Source organism: Nelusetta ayraudi, unplaced genomic scaffold (genome assembly GCF_046127955.1).
Source record: "Nelusetta ayraudi isolate G7.1 ecotype Tasmania unplaced genomic scaffold, CSIRO-AGI_Nayr_v1 ptg000096l, whole genome shotgun sequence".
Lineage (NCBI taxonomy): Eukaryota > Metazoa > Chordata > Actinopteri > Tetraodontiformes > Monacanthidae > Nelusetta > Nelusetta ayraudi.
In genome coordinates this window covers 368,127-384,044 of record NW_027466146.1, presented here as the reverse complement: position 1 = coordinate 384,044, position 15,918 = coordinate 368,127, and the positions used below count along the sequence as shown (strand labels likewise).

The following is a 15,918-nucleotide window of genomic DNA, read 5'->3' as shown; positions in this document are numbered from 1 at the left end:
AGTCAAAGCCTGACTTCTCTGACAGGCAGGAGGCCTCTGGCGGAGGACTGATAGGAAACAGTGGCGAGGTCGGAGGAACTCGGGGCCTTTAACTGTGAACGGCCGCTCAAAGCAGCGTCCAGGCGGGCGGCAGCGGCAGCGATGCTCTGCCCTTCAGAACTTCACAGCGTGTAAAAACTCACATTCCTTCCGCACAGGCATGCTTCTCATACACCCCCCACTCCCTCCCCCTCCCTCTCCCGGCAGCGTGTGTGTGCAGTGTTAACCCAGTGCATAAAATAACTGGGATACGAAAATAGCCGGCTTGGGTTTAGCGCAATGACAAAAACGTCGCTTTCCTTTTGTGTCAATTGAGACGGGCGCGCGGCACCAATGGGCGTCGGAGGAGGTGCCGTATGCTAATGAGCGACAAATGTCCACTGACCGTGACCTTGAGGAGTGCGTTATAAAGGAGGCCGCGTCTCTCGGCAGGCTGCTATTTGGTTGTGGTCGTCCCGAGGTCAGCGGAAAGCTTTGCGCCTTTGCTTCGGTAGGTGGATCTCAGCCCGCACTTTTTGTTTTTGTTTTGTTTTGTTTTTGCGCGCACCGGCCGCCCTTTAAAGCTTCGTGTTAGAATTAGAAACTGATAGAAGTTGACTGACAAGTTTTCTAACATCTCTGTCTTACGATGAACTCTCGTTGGTGGAGAGTTTGGGCTTTTTGCGCTCTTTACGCATGAGGCGAGTCGCGCCCCCGTCTTCTCCAGTGACGCTACAGAGAGAGAGAGAGGGAGAGAGAGGGGGGGCGAGAGACACACACACACACACACACACACACACACACACACACACACACACACACACACACACACACACACACACACACACACCTGTGAGTGAAGCCTAACGCGAAGCTCTGTCTTGTCACCAGAGGAATCTGACAGCTCGGCGGGCGACCAGCTGCCACCATGTCGCGCTTCGACATGAAGGACTTCGGCGAGGCGGCGTCGTTTTTGCGCAAATCCGAGCTGGAGCTGCTGACGGCGCACACGGTTCCCTTCGACGGTAAGGCCCCTTCGAGGACAGCTGCGAAGTTGCGCAGAGAGAGAAGAGTGGTCGTGTTAATTGGGGTTAATTCGCCTTCAGATTCGTGTCTGATAGACAAAATAAAGGAACAAGTCGCTCGCAGCCTTGTGTTGTTTTGTGCACGAGCGACTCGTGACTTTGAAATAATGTGTGTTGTCCTTACAGTTTTACGGTAAATCCCCGTCATATTTCAGTTTTTAAAAAAAATATAAGCAATCACAACAATTAACTCTCTCCTTTTTCCGATTAAAGAAACTTGGATTTAAACTACAGCCTCGTTCGTTTGATTCAGCGTTGATAATTGCTTCTAGCACAGGTTCAGATGTGGGTGTGGATCCTGTTCATCAGTTTTGTTCGCTTTCCCCTTCGCTCTCCTCCCGGTTCACACGCTGCGCTGCGCCCTCAGGGAAGAAGCGAGCCTGGGTCCCCGATGAGAAGGAGGCCTACATCGAGATCGAGATCAGGGAGCGCAGCGGCGACCAAGTCGTCGTCGAAACCAAAGATGGGAAGGTGAGAAACAATGTAATGAAAACAAGCCGAGAGAAAGACATTCGCCACTGACATCCGTCCGTCTCCTCCGGGCCGCCGCAGACTCTGACGGTGAAGGACGGCGACGTCCAGCAGATGAACCCGCCCAAGTATGACATGATCGAAGACATGGCCATGCTGACGCACCTCAACGAGGCGTCCGTGCTGTTCAACCTGCGCAGGCGCTACTCGTCCTGGATGATCTACGTGAGTCGAGCCGCTAAAGTCCCCGCCGGCGGGGCACAGAGCGGCCAACTGCCTCAGCTGTCCGTCCGTCCGTCTGTCTGTCTGTCCGTCGGTCTGTAATGTGCCTGGAACTTCAGCTGCGCTGCCGTTTGCAAGTCTGATGAGAGATGTTTTCCAGTGCTTAATTCTCAGCCATGCTGCACTCTCTACATTCTGTATGCACTTTTTTTCTTCTTCAAAATTGACAAGAATAATATTTACAAAAAAACAAACAAACAGCAAATATAAATTCCTAACAAATAGCATGCAACAATCTAAGTTCAGATTTAAATACAGCAGGAGGGGATAGAGGGAGAGGATTTGGGTATTATTTACTTAAGTAACAACTTTTAACTTCTTTAGCTTATTTTTAAATACATTTTAAAGCTCCAACTGTGCGACTGCCTGTCTCCACAGACCTACTCAGGCCTCTTCTGTGTGACGGTCAACCCCTACAAGTGGCTGCCCGTCTACACGGCCCCCGTGGTCGCAGCCTACAAGGGCAAGCGGCGCTCGGAGACGCCACCGCACATCTACTCCATTGCGGACAACGCCTACAATGACATGCTGCGCAGTGAGTGGTGCCAGTCCCAGTCATAGTCCCAGTCATAGTCCCAGTCCCGGTCCCAGTCATAGTCCCAGTCCCAGTCATAGTCCCAGTCCCAGTCCCAGTCCCGGTCCCAGTCATAGTCCCAGTCATAGTCCCAGTCCCAGTCATAGTCCCAGTCCCGGTCCCAGTCATAGTCCCAGTCATAGTCCCAGTCCCAGCCATAGTCCCAGTCAGAGTCCGAGTCCCAGTCATAGTCCCAGTCATAGTCCCAGTCCCAGTCAGAGTCCCAGTCAGAGTCCCAGTCCCAGTCATAGTCCCAGTCATAGTCCCAGCCCCAGTCATAGTCCCAGTCATAGTCCCAGTCAGAGTCCCAGCCCCAGCCCAAGTCATCGTCCCAGCCCCAGTCATAGTCCCAGTCATAGTCCCAGTCCAGCCCAAGTCATAGTCCCAGCCCCAGTCATAGTCCCAGTCCCAGCCCCAATCCCAATCCCAATCCCAATCCCAGCCCCAGTCCCAGTCATAGTCCCAGTCCCAGTCCCAGTCCCGGTCCCAGTCCCAGCCCCAGTCATAGTCCCAGCCCCAGTCATAGTCCCAATCCCAATCCCAATCCCAGCCCCAGTACCAGTCATAGTCCCAGTCCCAGTCCCAGCCCCAGTCCCAGCCTCTGCTGTCTGCTCAGAGGCCCGCAGCTGAATGAACGCTCTTCATCTGTGTCTCCTCCAGATCGTGAGAATCAGTCCATGCTCATCACGTAAGTATGAGTGTTTCAAGTTTCCGGTGTGTATTTAATTCAAGTGAGGCATTAAGCGGAGGACCACCCACACACTCCCACCTTAAAGGTTTTATATTTTTCCAATGGCTTTTTCATTTTTACATTTTCTTTTTCCAAATGAAACTCCTGTCTCTTTTTTTGCTCTTCTTTCTCTTACACAACATGCAGTGAATTCAATTCTAGTTTGCCACACAGCAGTTTTGTGACCACCTTTTTTGCCTGTTGTTTGTGCACCTTGTTTATTTTTCCATTGTTTTACACTCCTATAGCGGAGAATCCGGTGCTGGCAAAACTGTCAACACGAAACGTGTCATTCAGTATTTTGCCATTGTGGCAGCTCTTGGGGACACGCCTGCCAAAAAAGGAGTAAGGCTGATGTGGCAACCCCCTATTTTTCTTCCCCAGCTTCATTTTTTCCTCATTTTTGTTGTATCCAGTTTTTTGTTTTCTTCATTTTTCTTCAGGAATCCCCACAGTGTTTCCCCCTAAATTGTTTCCATACATTTTCCTCTGTGAAAAGTGGCCAACTGATTACATTCCTGTTTTCACCCTCATGTGTCCCGTCGTCATTTCCAGCCACTGTACTCTGCTTTCTTATTGGCTGCAAACTTCTTTTTTGATTTTTAACCCTCTCAGTGTCTTCTCTTTTTGCTCCAGATTTCACACCATCTCTTCTCCCCCACTTTGACTTTTCCTTTTGACTTTTCTGTGCTTGTTTTTTTGTGTTTTGGATTTTTCCTCCCCTTTTCTCTCATCCTACTCCACTCCACAATAAAAAATAAAGTGGCTTGTGGTGTTTTGATTTTTTTTAATCAGTTTTAAACACACTTTTCCAGCAGTTTTCCAGCTGGTCTCTTTTTTCATTTGGAAAACACTGATAATTGAAATACTTTGAACGATTTGACTCTCACGCCTCTCACTTGATTCTTTTGCAGCAAGGGCCTGCCACTAAAACAGGGGTGAGTTACAGTTGCAGACAAAAACTATATGTTTCTGACTTTTTTTTGACATTCAGCAGGAACTTATGAGCTTCTTTCTTCCTTCCAGGGGACCCTGGAGGATCAGATCATTGAGGCGAATCCCGCCATGGAGGCCTTTGGGAACGCCAAAACTCTGAGGAATGACAACTCTTCCCGATTTGTGAGTACCAAAATTCCTTGGTTTCAGTCAGTCTTGCGCTCACTCTTAAACTGGCCTACTAACTTTTTGTTGGATGACGGAGCAGGTCCTTTTATAACTGTTGTACTTTCTTCCACAGGGAAAGTTCATCCGCATCCACTTTGGGCCGACCGGGAAACTCGCGTCGGCTGATATCGATATATGTACGTTAACGGTCCAGGTTTTATTTTTGCTGTCTTGAATCTGAAACAATATAAATGAACATGTTTTGGTCCTTTAGATCTTCTGGAAAAGTCCAGAGTGATATTCCAGCAACCTGGCGAGAGGAGCTACCACATCTACTACCAGATCATGTCGCAGAAGAAACCAGAACTGTTGGGTGAGTCTTGACCTTGAGCTCTTGACCTTGGTCTACACTCTGGTGCGACCGTGTTGCCTCCTCCTTGTTGCAGACATGCTGCTGGTGTCATCCAACCCGTACGACTACCACTTCTGCTCCCAGGGCGTGACCACGGTGGAGAGCCTGGACGACGCTCAGGAGCTGATGGCCACGGATGTGAGAACTTCTCCACACAGCCGGAGATTCAGCTGCGGCTTGGGAATCTGGTGGGATGATGACTTCTCTTTTCTGTTCTTTTCTTCCTCCCAGCACGCCATGGACATCCTGGGCTTCCTGCCAGACGAGAAGTACGGCTGCTACAAGATCGTCGGCGCCATCATGCACTTTGGCAACATGAAGTTCAAGCAGAAGCAGCGAGAGGAGCAGGCCGAGGCCGTCGGCACTGAAAGTGAGAAGCCGAGATTGTGCATTGAGTTGAAAAAGACTGATTTGTTTTTTTTGTTTTTATTGGATCCTGATGTCTCCAACTCGGTCGACAGGTGCAGACAAGGCCTCCTACCTGATGGGAGTCAGCTCAGCCGACCTCATCAAGGGCCTCCTCCACCCCAGGGTGAAGGTGGGGAACGAGTACGTGGTGAAGGGACAGAATGTCGAGCAGGTGAGCCAACAGATTTTTAATAATAAAAAAGTTTAACTGTGCTCACAGCTCAAATTTGGATGTGAAACACTTTAGAGGCAACAGAGTCGACCCAGAGTGCTTTTAGAGCTCACACAGAAACTGGAAGACTGAAAAGCAGATGAGATTGTAAAACAAGTCAAGCAAAATAATAACAAAGTAATTATTATTCTTCACCTAATTTCTGTCAGTTCTTCTTCTTGATACTATTATTGTTATAATAATAATAATAATAATAATAATGTAATTGTTATTATTATTATTATTATTATTATTATTATTATTATTATTAATAATAATAATAATAATAATAATAATAATAATAACATTATTATCATCATCATCATTATACATACCAACAATAATAGAAATTTAAAAATAAAAATACATTAAAAATGAAATGTTTTTTTTTGGTTGTCTCGAGTGCCGACTGACACACACTTGAAGCCCCAGCTAATCCCTGACTTCCCTCTGTGCAGGTGAACTACGCGGTCGGCGCACTGGCCAAAGCCACGTACGACCGCATGTTCAAGTGGCTGGTGGGTCGGATCAACCGGACCCTCTACACCTCGCTGCCCCGCCAGTACTTCATAGGAGTCCTGGACATTGCTGGCTTTGAGATCTTTGAGGTAAATCAACATTCAGTTGATGGAACCGACATTATAATAGTTATGATTATTTTTATTATTTGTTTTCTTATCATTATTATAATAATACTAATAACAGCTAAAAGGTTCAGTATCCTCAGACGCTCCCTCCGCCGCAGCTTTTTCTCCCGTGTCGAATCGGTTAAATCTCTGTGACGTGTTCTCCTGGTTTATCGCTCCCCCGTTCGCCGCGGCTGAACACCTGCCGCTCTGTCTGTTGTCGCAGCTCAACAGCTTCGAGCAGCTGTGCATCAACTTCACCAACGAGAAGCTGCAGCAGTTCTTCAACCACCACATGTTCATCCTGGAGCAGGAGGAGTACAAGAGGGAGGGCATCGAGTGGACCTTCATCGACTTCGGCCTGGACCTGCAGGCCTGCATAGACCTGATCGAGAAGGTAAAGGGAGGCCGACCCTCGCTTGAGCGAGTGAAGGAGCTGTGTGAGACGCTTGCCTCCCTCGTCCCTGCAGCCAATGGGCATCATGTCCATCCTTGAAGAGGAGTGCATGTTCCCCAAGGCCACCGACAGCAGCTTCAAGGCCAAGATGTACGACCACCACATCGGCAAGTCGCCCAATTTCCAGAAGCCGCGGCCAGACAAGAAGCGCAAGTACGAGGCCCACTTTGAGCTGGTGCACTACGCCGGAGTGGTGAGTCTCTCCCCTCAAGGAGGCCCTGGGAGTGATTTCACACACACACACACACTGTTAAATTCACACACAACTGTCTTGAACAGGTGCCGTACAACATCATTGGCTGGCTGGATAAAAACAAAGACCCGCTGAACGAGACGGTGGTGGTGTGTTTCCAGAAGTCGTCCAACAAGCTGCTGGCCTCGCTGTACGAGAACTACGTGGGCTCAGACTCAGGTAGGGCGACCTCCCTGCACAGCGACCTCAGCCGGAAGCTCCGGGCCTTCTGAGACATCAAGATTTATTATTTGCTATTTGTGCATGCACACAAAGGAAAGTCAAGTTAAAAAGAAAACACATGAAGTGCTGTCAATCGATACAGAGTCAAGTTAAAATATGACGATCTCTCCACCTGCCTTCCCTGCAGCATCCGAGCATAAGAGCGGCATCAAAGAGAAGAGGAAGAAGGCGGCGTCCTTCCAGACCGTGTCTCAGGTTCACAAGGTAACTGACCAGGAACCACCGAGGGTCCTGCGTGACCCTGATGTTTCCACAGCTGAGCTGCGAGACGCTGAGGGCGTCGCCAGGAGAGCCGGGGACGGAGGCAGTTAAGACTTGCAGTGATGTTTAGGGCAATGATCACATGAACATCACTTTAAGTCTGTGCTGGCTCCTCTCTGTGGCGTCGAGTCGGCCCATCAGCCGATCACCTCCACCTCCACCCTTCCTCCTTTGCTGTTGGTGTTGTTGTTTTTTATTAATCGTGTGTCGTGACAGCAGCTTCTCCGTCTCCCGGCAGGAAAACCTGAACAAGCTGATGACCAACCTGCGCAGCACTCAGCCGCACTTTGTCCGCTGTATCATCCCCAACGAGACCAAGACTCCAGGTGACGCACGCACGCACATTCACACACACCCTCGCCATCCTCACACCTGGGCGGCAGCAGGATGTCTGAAGCTGACGCTCAGTGTGTGTCTGCTCCCCACAGGGATCATGGACTCATTCCTGGTACTGCACCAGCTGCGCTGCAACGGCGTGCTGGAAGGCATCAGGATCTGCAGGAAGGGCTTTCCAAACCGCATCCTCTACGCCGAGTTCAAACAGCGGTACAGCCCAATCTGCATGTGCAAAAAAACAAAAAGGTGTCTCTCTGAATGATGGCGCTAATCAGGCCTTGAATGTTCCTCCATTCAGCTACCGCATCCTCAATCCTCAAGCCATCCCTGATGATAAGTTCGTGGACAGCAGAAAGGCTGCGGAGAAGCTCCTGAGCTCGCTGGACATCGACCACAACCAGTACAGATTTGGACACACAAAGGTGCAAAAAAAAGATTCAGTCGATCACCAAAAAAAAAAAAATTCATTTGAAGGCAAAGATGTAGTGATGATACTAAAGTCCAAACCTGATGAGAAGGTCTCTTTGCTTTGACTGGCCGACGTCCAGGTGTTCTTCAAGGCCGGCCTGCTGGGTCACCTGGAGGAGATGAGGGACGAGCGTCTGGCCAAAGTCCTGACGATGCTGCAGGCGGTGGCTCGCGGCAAAATCATGAGGATGGAGCTGCAGAAGATGCTGGAGAGAAGGTAGAGAACAGAGGGACTCGTCTCCACTCCACTCGGGTTCGAAAAATCCCTCTTTGATGAACCCGAGTGAGTTTGGAGTGTATTATTAGGTTGTTGAGGGTGGGGGTGGGGGTGGGGGGCTTTGAACATGAAACCCCACAGGAAGGTGAAGGCATTCAGGAAAAAAACAAAATGAAAAAAAAAGAAAAAAACTCCAAAGGCCTCCACGCCCTCACGCAGCAGTTGCTGCTCCCAGCAGGTTGGACAGCGCCTCCAGTCTGCAGACACCCGACCCCTCAGTGTTCCCTCCCTGCCTGTGGCACGCCAGGCACGCAAGGGCAGTGTTATCGACGTGTGTGAGGCGTGTGTGTGCCCTTGTATGGTTTTCTAAGGCATGTATGTGTGTGTGTGTGTGTGTGGCCCTCACATACACACACACACACACGCAGGACACACACTCCTCTTGCAAGTCTCCGACCATTCTCTCCAGTCGCGCTCACTAAATTAAACAATGCTGATGGTGTCCCTGACGGCCAGGTGGCGACATGTGTCAAGCAGCAGCTGCTCGGGGCCCTCCCCTAAAAATACACACAACACACACACACACACATACACAACCACCTCCTGGCCTGATGGCCCCTGGCCCCTTTTGTCTGCGGCGCCTGTGACTCTGAGTGAGTGCATTGGTGGGATGACGGAGGGTCGCAGTGGCGGCCGAAGGCTTTGGTTCCTAAATAAACACAGACGCTCACCTTTGAGAGGCGCCCTGGCACGGTGTCACGTCAAAAATGCAATCAGACCTCCAGCACACACGCACCCGCCCGCCCGCCCAGTGCACGCTCAAGCCCATCCTCTTAACACTGACAGGAAGTCCTTGACCAGGGCGCCCCAGCTCCATATTTAGGCCCCCGGGACGCCATTCTGCTGAGATCAAACCGATGCGGGCCGGCGGTGGAACATGTCCGGCAGCGTTTGGTTTATGATTTCATGTCGCATCCTCGGGTTTATGATTAGAGGCAGCGGCAGGAATAGGAGCCAACTTGAATAAGTGGGGAAGGGTGGAGGGGAACTCCCAGATACAGTAAATCTTCCTGACCTTCTTCTCTTCACCTGACACACACACACACACACACACACTAAGCTCTACCAGTTCCAGATTAATGTCGCCACCTGGGCTGGACATCAATCACACCGTGGCGCAAACGCCTTCATTGGACTGACAGCCGCCAGTGACGCTGCCATTACTAGCGACAGAAAATGTATATTAAAAACACTAACAATTAAAGAAAAAATAAATAAATAAAAATTCAAAGACTAATGTGAAATATTAGTTTTAGTATTAAAATTTTGTATTTAGTTATTGAATACTAACTAAAGTTATTTAGTTAGTAATTTAAAAAAAACGACAAGTTTAATCCTATTTACATAAAATCTATTAATTTATAGAAAACTAAAAAATATATACTGTCCAACTGGAAGAGGAAGTCATTGGTTCACGTGTCATTTTATATTCATTTCCTTTATATTCCAAGCCTCCCTGCTTGGCACTCAGTATTCAGGGTTGGAATTGGGGGGTTAGATCACCCAATGATTCCCGGGCGCGGCACCGCTGTCGTGCACTGCTCCCTCGAGGGATGGGTCAAATGCGAAGGACAAATTTCGCATTCTTCGGGATGTGTCAATCAGTGGGACTTTAACCTTTAACCTTTATTCCAGATATTAAAAACAAAAGCAAAAAGAAGTGACATAAAAATGCTCACCTCTCTGTTCAGGGAGGCTCTGATGATCATCCAGTGGAACATCCGGGCCTTCAATGCCGTCAAGCACTGGCCCTGGATGAAGCTCTTCTTCAAGATCAAGCCTTTGCTGAAGAGCGCCACCACCGAGAAGGAGCTGGCCTCCCTGAAGGAGGAGCTGGCCAAGCTGAAGGAGGCCCTGGAGAAATCCGAGCTCAAGCGCAAGGAGCTGGAGGAGAAGCAGGTCAGCCTGATCCAAGAGAAGAACGACCTGGCTCTCCAGCTGCAGGCCGTAAGTTCTCCCTCGCCCACCTCGGGCTGTGCAGATTGCAGGGTGGGCTCATAAAGTGTGCTGAACGCTCGTTGCTGCTCACTACTCCCCGCAGGAGCAGGACAATCTAGCCGACGCTGAAGAACGCTGCGACCTGCTCATCAAGACCAAGATCCAGCTGGAGGCCAAAGTCAAGGAGATCATGGAGCGGCTGGAGGACGAGGAGGAAATGAGCGCCAACGTGGTGGCCAAGAAGCGCAAGCTTGAGGACGAGTGCGCCGAGCTGAAGAAAGACATCGACGACCTGGAGATCACCCTGGCGAAAGTGGAGAAGGAGAAGCACGCCACAGAGAACAAGGTGAGGAAGCAGACAAGGTGCCTGCAGGGGGCAGTAAAGGGCCACAGAGAGAGCCTTTCTTCAACATAGTCTTCATCTTCTAAAATGACCTGTAGGTGAAGAACCTGATTGAGGAAATGGCAGCTTTAGATGAAACCATCCTGAAGCTGACCAAGGAGAAGAAGGCTCTACACGAGGCCCACCAGCGCACCCTGGATGACCTGCAGGCAGAGGAAGACAAAGTCAACACTCTGACCAAGGCCAAGGCCAAGCTGGAGCAGCAAGTTGACGATGTGAGTTCAGCCCTCAGAGATCTGCTGTGTGATTTAGAGGGCATTTTTTTTCATCCAACTTCTGTATTTCAGCTGGAGGGTTCGCTGGAGCAAGAGAAGAAGCTGCGTATGGACCTGGAACGGGTCAGACGTAAGCTGGAGGGCGACCTGAAGCTCTCCCTGGAGTCAGTCATGGACCTGGAGAATGACAAGCAGCAACTCGAAGAGAAGCTGAAAAAGTGAGGCTTTCAAAGTGATGATAGAAGAAAGACAAACACGACTTTCCGGCCGGGACTCGGTTATAATCAAAGAGCTTCTGATATTTTATCTACTACAGGAAAGACTTTGAAATGAATGAGATGGGCACTCGGGTGGAAGATGAGCAAGCCATGGTTAACCAGCTCCAAAAGAAGATCAAGGAGCTCCAGGTGGAGATCAGTCTCTCAACCCATAAAACATCTGTTCTTAAATGTTATGTTACTGCCACAGCAAGTGACGGCTGCTGCTGCTGCTGCTCTCCTCCAGGCTCGTACAGAGGAGCTGGAAGAGGAGCTGGAGGCGGAGCGGGCCTGCCGGGCCAAGGTGGAGAAGCAGCGGGGTGAGGTGGCCCGCGAGCTGGAGGAGCTGAGCGAGAGGCTGGAGGAGGCCGGTGGAGCCACATCGGCCCAGATCGAGATGAACAAGAAGCGGGAGACGGACTACCTGAAGCTGAAGCGGGACCTGGAGGAGTCCATGCTGCACCACGAGACCACCACGGCGGCGCTGCGCAAGAAGCACGCCGACACAGTGGCGGAGCTGGGCGAGCAGATCGACAGTCTGCAGCGCATCAAGCAGAAGCTGGAGAAGGAGAGGAGCGAGGCCAAGATGGAAGTGGACGATCTGGCCTCCACCGTGGAGCAGCTCTCCAAGAGCAAGGTAGATGAAGCCAGAGTTAGAGTGGATGGAGTGAGATCAAACCTTCCAGAACTCAAGTGACCATGTCTTGCTGACCCAGGCCTCTTCAGAGAAGATGTGCCGCCTCTACGAGGACCAGATGAACGAGGCCAAAGCCAAGGCCGAGGAGCTCCAGAGGCAGCTCAACGAAAGCAGCACCCAGAGGAACCGCGCCCAGACGGAGAGCGGTGAGGAAGAACTTTGCCACACTAGTGAAGGTGTCAACAAGCGACAGTGTAACCTCAGTGTGTTTGTCCTCCTCCGCCACAGCCGAGATGAGCAGGAAGCTGGAGGAGCGGGAAGTCACCATCTCTCAGCTCCAGCGCTCCAAGAACTCCTTTGGTCAAAATGCAGAGGAGCTCAAGAAGCAGCTGGACGAGGAGAACAAGGTTGGTGGGACGTCGCTGCATCGGCTGAAGGTCCCATATTTCAAGAAACGGGCAGTTGTATGAGTTTCAAGCCAATTAAGTTCTGTTGTTTGCGCTACATTTGCAATCATGCCCAAAAAGAGAAAAGACAAATGCCCTGAACTCTGCCCTTTGTGATGTCATAAAAGGCACTGTGGTTAGTGACCACACCCTCAGCCAGGTGTTGGCTCAGCCCTCTGACGCCGCCTCTTTTTTGTCACCCTCCAAACACATCCAAGGTCCAACAAACCAAACAGTTCTAGCAGGCAGCTGTAAACAGAGAGATAAACACAGATGGAAAAATAATAAGGGACTTTTGTCAGGTTTTTCTCTGAAAATTCTACCTCATGCATGACACCTAATCACTATGCACACTCCATCCCCGGAAAGGCGAAGAACGCCCTGGCTCATGCGCTGCAGTCATCTCGGCACGACTGCGACCTCTTGAGGGAGCAGTACGAGGAGGAGCAGGAGGCCAAGGCCGAGCTGCAGAGGGCGCTCTCCAAGGCCAACGCCGAGGTGGCTCAGTGGAGAACAAAGTACGAGACTGACGCCATCCAGAGGACCGAGGAACTTGAGGAAGCCAAGTCAGTGACTTCTCATTGTTAAACAACATTGCACATTGAAAAGCCGGAAGAAAATCCGAGGAACCAAAAACACTTGTTGCCCTTCACCAGGAAGAAGCTGGTCACCCGCCTGCAGGAGGTCGAGGAGACCGTTGAGGCCTCCAATGCCAAATGCTCCTCACTGGAGAAGACCAAACATCGTCTACAGGCGGAGATGGAGGACCTGGTCATCGACCTGGAGCGCAGCAACGCCGCAGCCGCTGCCCTGGACAAAAAGCAGCGCAACTTTGACAAGGTATTTTTTTCTCTCCAGTACACGGGCAACCGCTGCCGCGGGATTCTGAAGGAAATGACTCCCAAATCCTTCCAGGTGGTGGTTGAGTGGAGGCAGAAGTACGAGGAGTGCCAGGCGGAGCTGGAGGGCTCCCAGAAGGAGTCCCGCGGCCTCAGCACCGAGCTCTTCAAACTCAAGAACTCCTACGAGGAAGCCCTGGACCATCTGGAGACAGTCAAGCGCGAGAACAAGAACCTCCAGGGTAGGACTCCTTCCTGGCGACATTCACGGAATATCATTTCTGCTGTGACTTGATGTAAACTAAGAGCCATTTCATTCTGCCGCCCTGCAGAGGAGATCAGCGACCTGTCAGATCAAATCAGTCAGGGGTCCAAGACCATCCACGAACTGGAGAAAATGAAGAAGGGCCTGGACATGGAGAAGAGCGAGATTCAAGCAGCACTGGAGGAAGCTGAGGTAAGAAGATTCAGGTCCTCCTGATGGACTGGTCTGAAGATGTGCAAGAACCATCAGCAAGCATCTGTGCCTGTCTGCCTCAGGGCACTCTGGAGCACGAGGAGAGCAAAACCCTACGCATCCAGCTGGAGCTCAACCAGATGAAAGCCGAGGTTGACCGCAAGCTGGCAGAGAAGGACGAGGAACTCGACAACCTTCGGTAAGATTCCTTCAGGACAGCGAGATGTCAGCGTCAAACCACTGCAAGCGGTTCCTGGGTGACGTCTTACTGTGTCTCCAGCCGGAGCAACCAGAGAGCCCTGGAGTCCATGCAGGCCACCTTGGATGCCGAGGCCAAGTCTCGCAACGAGGCGGTGCGCCTGAGGAAGAAGATGGAGGGTGACCTGAATGAGATAGAGGTGCAGCTGAACCACGCCAACAGGCAGGCCGCAGAGTCGCAGAAGCTCCTGAGGAACCTGCAGGTCCAAATCAAGGTGTGTCTCGCTCCCCCGATCCACCTGCCCAAGGCATCGGCTCCAGTATTTAAAAAACAAAAATACAAACTCATTTCACCGTCTGCAGGACACTCAGCTGGAGCTGGACGAGACCATTCACCAGAACGAGGAACTGAAGGAGCAGATGGTGGTGACCGAGCGCCGCAACAACCTGCTGGCCGCCGAGGTGGAGGAGCTCCGGGCGCAGCTGGAGCAGAACGAGCGAGCGCGCAAGCTGGCAGAGCACGAGCTGCTGGAGGCCACCGAGAGAGTCAACCTGCTGCACTCCCAGGTGGGGCCTTGGCTCACGCATGCTCCAAATGAGAAGAAAAAGAACAAAAAAACAAACAACTCCATGAATCTGAAGGGGGGTTTTCTCGTCTGACTTCCTTCTCCACAGAACACTGGGCTGATCAACCAGAAGAAGAAGCTGGAGAGTGACCTCTCCACGCTGTCCAACGAGGTGGACGATGCTTTGCAAGAGTGTCGCAACGCCGAGGAGAAGGCCAAGAAGGCCATCACTGACGTGAGCTCCTCACCAAAACAACCACATGGTATGCAAACCACAGAAGGAAACATCTGACCTGATGTTTTGGGTTTTGCTGCGTCTCTCGCTGTAGGCAGCCATGATGGCAGAGGAGCTGAAGAAGGAGCAGGACACCAGCGCTCACCTGGAGCGGATGAAGAAGAACATGGAGCAGACCGTCAAGGACCTGCAGATGCGCCTGGACGAGGCGGAGCAGATCGCCCTCAAGGGTGGCAAGAAGCAGGTCCAGAAGCTGGAGGCCAGGGTGAGAAGGGGCATGGAGGTGCTGGAGTCGACCGCATGAAACAAAAAAATCCCTCTGATCGACTAACAACGACGACTCGCCGGCAGGTGAAGGAGCTGGAGAACGAGCTGGAGTCCGAGCAGAAGAAGGGCCAAGAGTATCAGAAGATATTGCGCAAGTATGAGAGGAGGATCAAGGAGCTCTCCTACCAGGTAAACACCAGGCCGGCAGCAAGCCAGCCACGCGATTCACAGCCGGCTTCACGTCTTTCAGCGGTTCAATAAATAAAGGTTGAGTTGAGTTTTCCTGCAACGCTGCTGCAGGCTGAGGAAGACAAGAAGAACCTGGTTCGCCTGCAGGACCTCATCGACAAGCTGCAGACCAAAGTCAAGAGCTACAAGCGGCAGACCGACGACGCGGTAAGACCGGAGGATCTGAACCATGTGACTGACTGGTGGAGGGGGAGGAGCCAGAATGAACCAAAGTCTTCAAGCACCTTTTGAAATGATTTTTGCTTGAAGCGAAAACCTGCTTCAAAGAAATTCAGTGAGGTTAAAGGAGAATAATAGGATCAAATTTAAAATACAGTACAGTCAATTGGAGCATGTTAAAAAACACTTATTTTACAGTTAAAAAGGGTGATTAACAAAATTATTGCACTCATTTCAATGAGTCTTTCAAGAGTAGTTTCTCCTATTTATTTCTAATTACTTACCTCTGCTCAGTGTCCCAAGTAATCTACAATAAATGCAATGAATTAGACATGTTATTTTAAATGTTATTCTCCCCAGGAGGAACAGGCCAACTCCAACCTGACCAAGTACAGGAAGCTGCAGCACGAGCTGAACGATGCCGAGGAGCGAGCCGACGTGGCCGAGACGCAGGTCAACAAGCTGCGGGTCCGCACCCGAGACCAGGGAGCCAAGGTCAGCAGAGCCGTGTCGCCTTTCAGAGGGACGGCGTGCCGCCGCACTCTGTGACATTTGGACAGGTTTATTAAAATTAGCCCGCAGGCATCATAACAAGGGCTTAATTTAGAGCAGGCCGTGCGTGCGTGCGTGCGCGTAATCCTCTGATGAAGTTCCCTCATGTGATGTGAACGGCGGTCACGGGTGGCTCCGCCGCGACTGTTTGCCGGTTGCTAACAAACATCTCTGTGCTGTGTGTTGCAGCTCCCTGACTGATGTGCAGCCAAAGCCAATCAGGAGGCGGCCAGCTGCGACAGCTATGCATCGCCCAGGAAGCGTCTAAATAAAGGCTCTAAACTCCCAGAGAACGACCATCTCCA

The 15,918-nt window shown here is 51.0% G+C and overlaps 1 protein-coding gene across 2 annotated transcripts; it reads left to right on the top strand.

The window, feature by feature from the left end:
• The first annotated feature begins 462 nt into the window (after nucleotides 1-462).
• On the top strand, nucleotides 463-15,906 carry myh7ba (myosin, heavy chain 7B, cardiac muscle, beta a). Of its 2 annotated transcripts, XM_076047967.1 has the most exons (43): nucleotides 463-529; nucleotides 910-1,043; nucleotides 1,471-1,574; nucleotides 1,656-1,799; nucleotides 2,235-2,391; nucleotides 3,091-3,118; nucleotides 3,409-3,505; nucleotides 4,187-4,279; nucleotides 4,398-4,461; nucleotides 4,539-4,637; nucleotides 4,711-4,814; nucleotides 4,908-5,046; nucleotides 5,138-5,256; nucleotides 5,754-5,903; nucleotides 6,148-6,318; nucleotides 6,392-6,571; nucleotides 6,658-6,790; nucleotides 6,981-7,057; nucleotides 7,353-7,440; nucleotides 7,543-7,660; nucleotides 7,749-7,872; nucleotides 7,999-8,135; nucleotides 9,887-10,142; nucleotides 10,237-10,479; nucleotides 10,575-10,751; nucleotides 10,824-10,969; nucleotides 11,068-11,158; nucleotides 11,256-11,645; nucleotides 11,725-11,851; nucleotides 11,934-12,052; nucleotides 12,461-12,657; nucleotides 12,748-12,931; nucleotides 13,007-13,172; nucleotides 13,263-13,387; nucleotides 13,471-13,586; nucleotides 13,668-13,860; nucleotides 13,949-14,152; nucleotides 14,261-14,386; nucleotides 14,481-14,651; nucleotides 14,738-14,842; nucleotides 14,954-15,049; nucleotides 15,422-15,556; nucleotides 15,803-15,906. In XM_076047967.1, exons 2-43 carry the CDS (start codon nucleotides 947-949, stop codon nucleotides 15,812-15,814), a joined length of 5,802 nt encoding a protein of 1,933 aa, XP_075904082.1. In that variant the 5' UTR covers nucleotides 463-529; nucleotides 910-946; the 3' UTR covers nucleotides 15,815-15,906. The 2 variants fall into 2 exon arrangements, with proteins under 2 accessions (XP_075904082.1, XP_075904081.1); XM_076047966.1 differs by lacking the exons at nucleotides 463-529; nucleotides 910-1,043; nucleotides 1,471-1,574; nucleotides 1,656-1,799; nucleotides 3,409-3,505 and adding an exon at nucleotides 4,075-4,098 and having other exon boundaries at nucleotides 2,304-2,391.
• The last annotated feature ends 12 nt before the right edge of the window (nucleotides 15,907-15,918 follow it).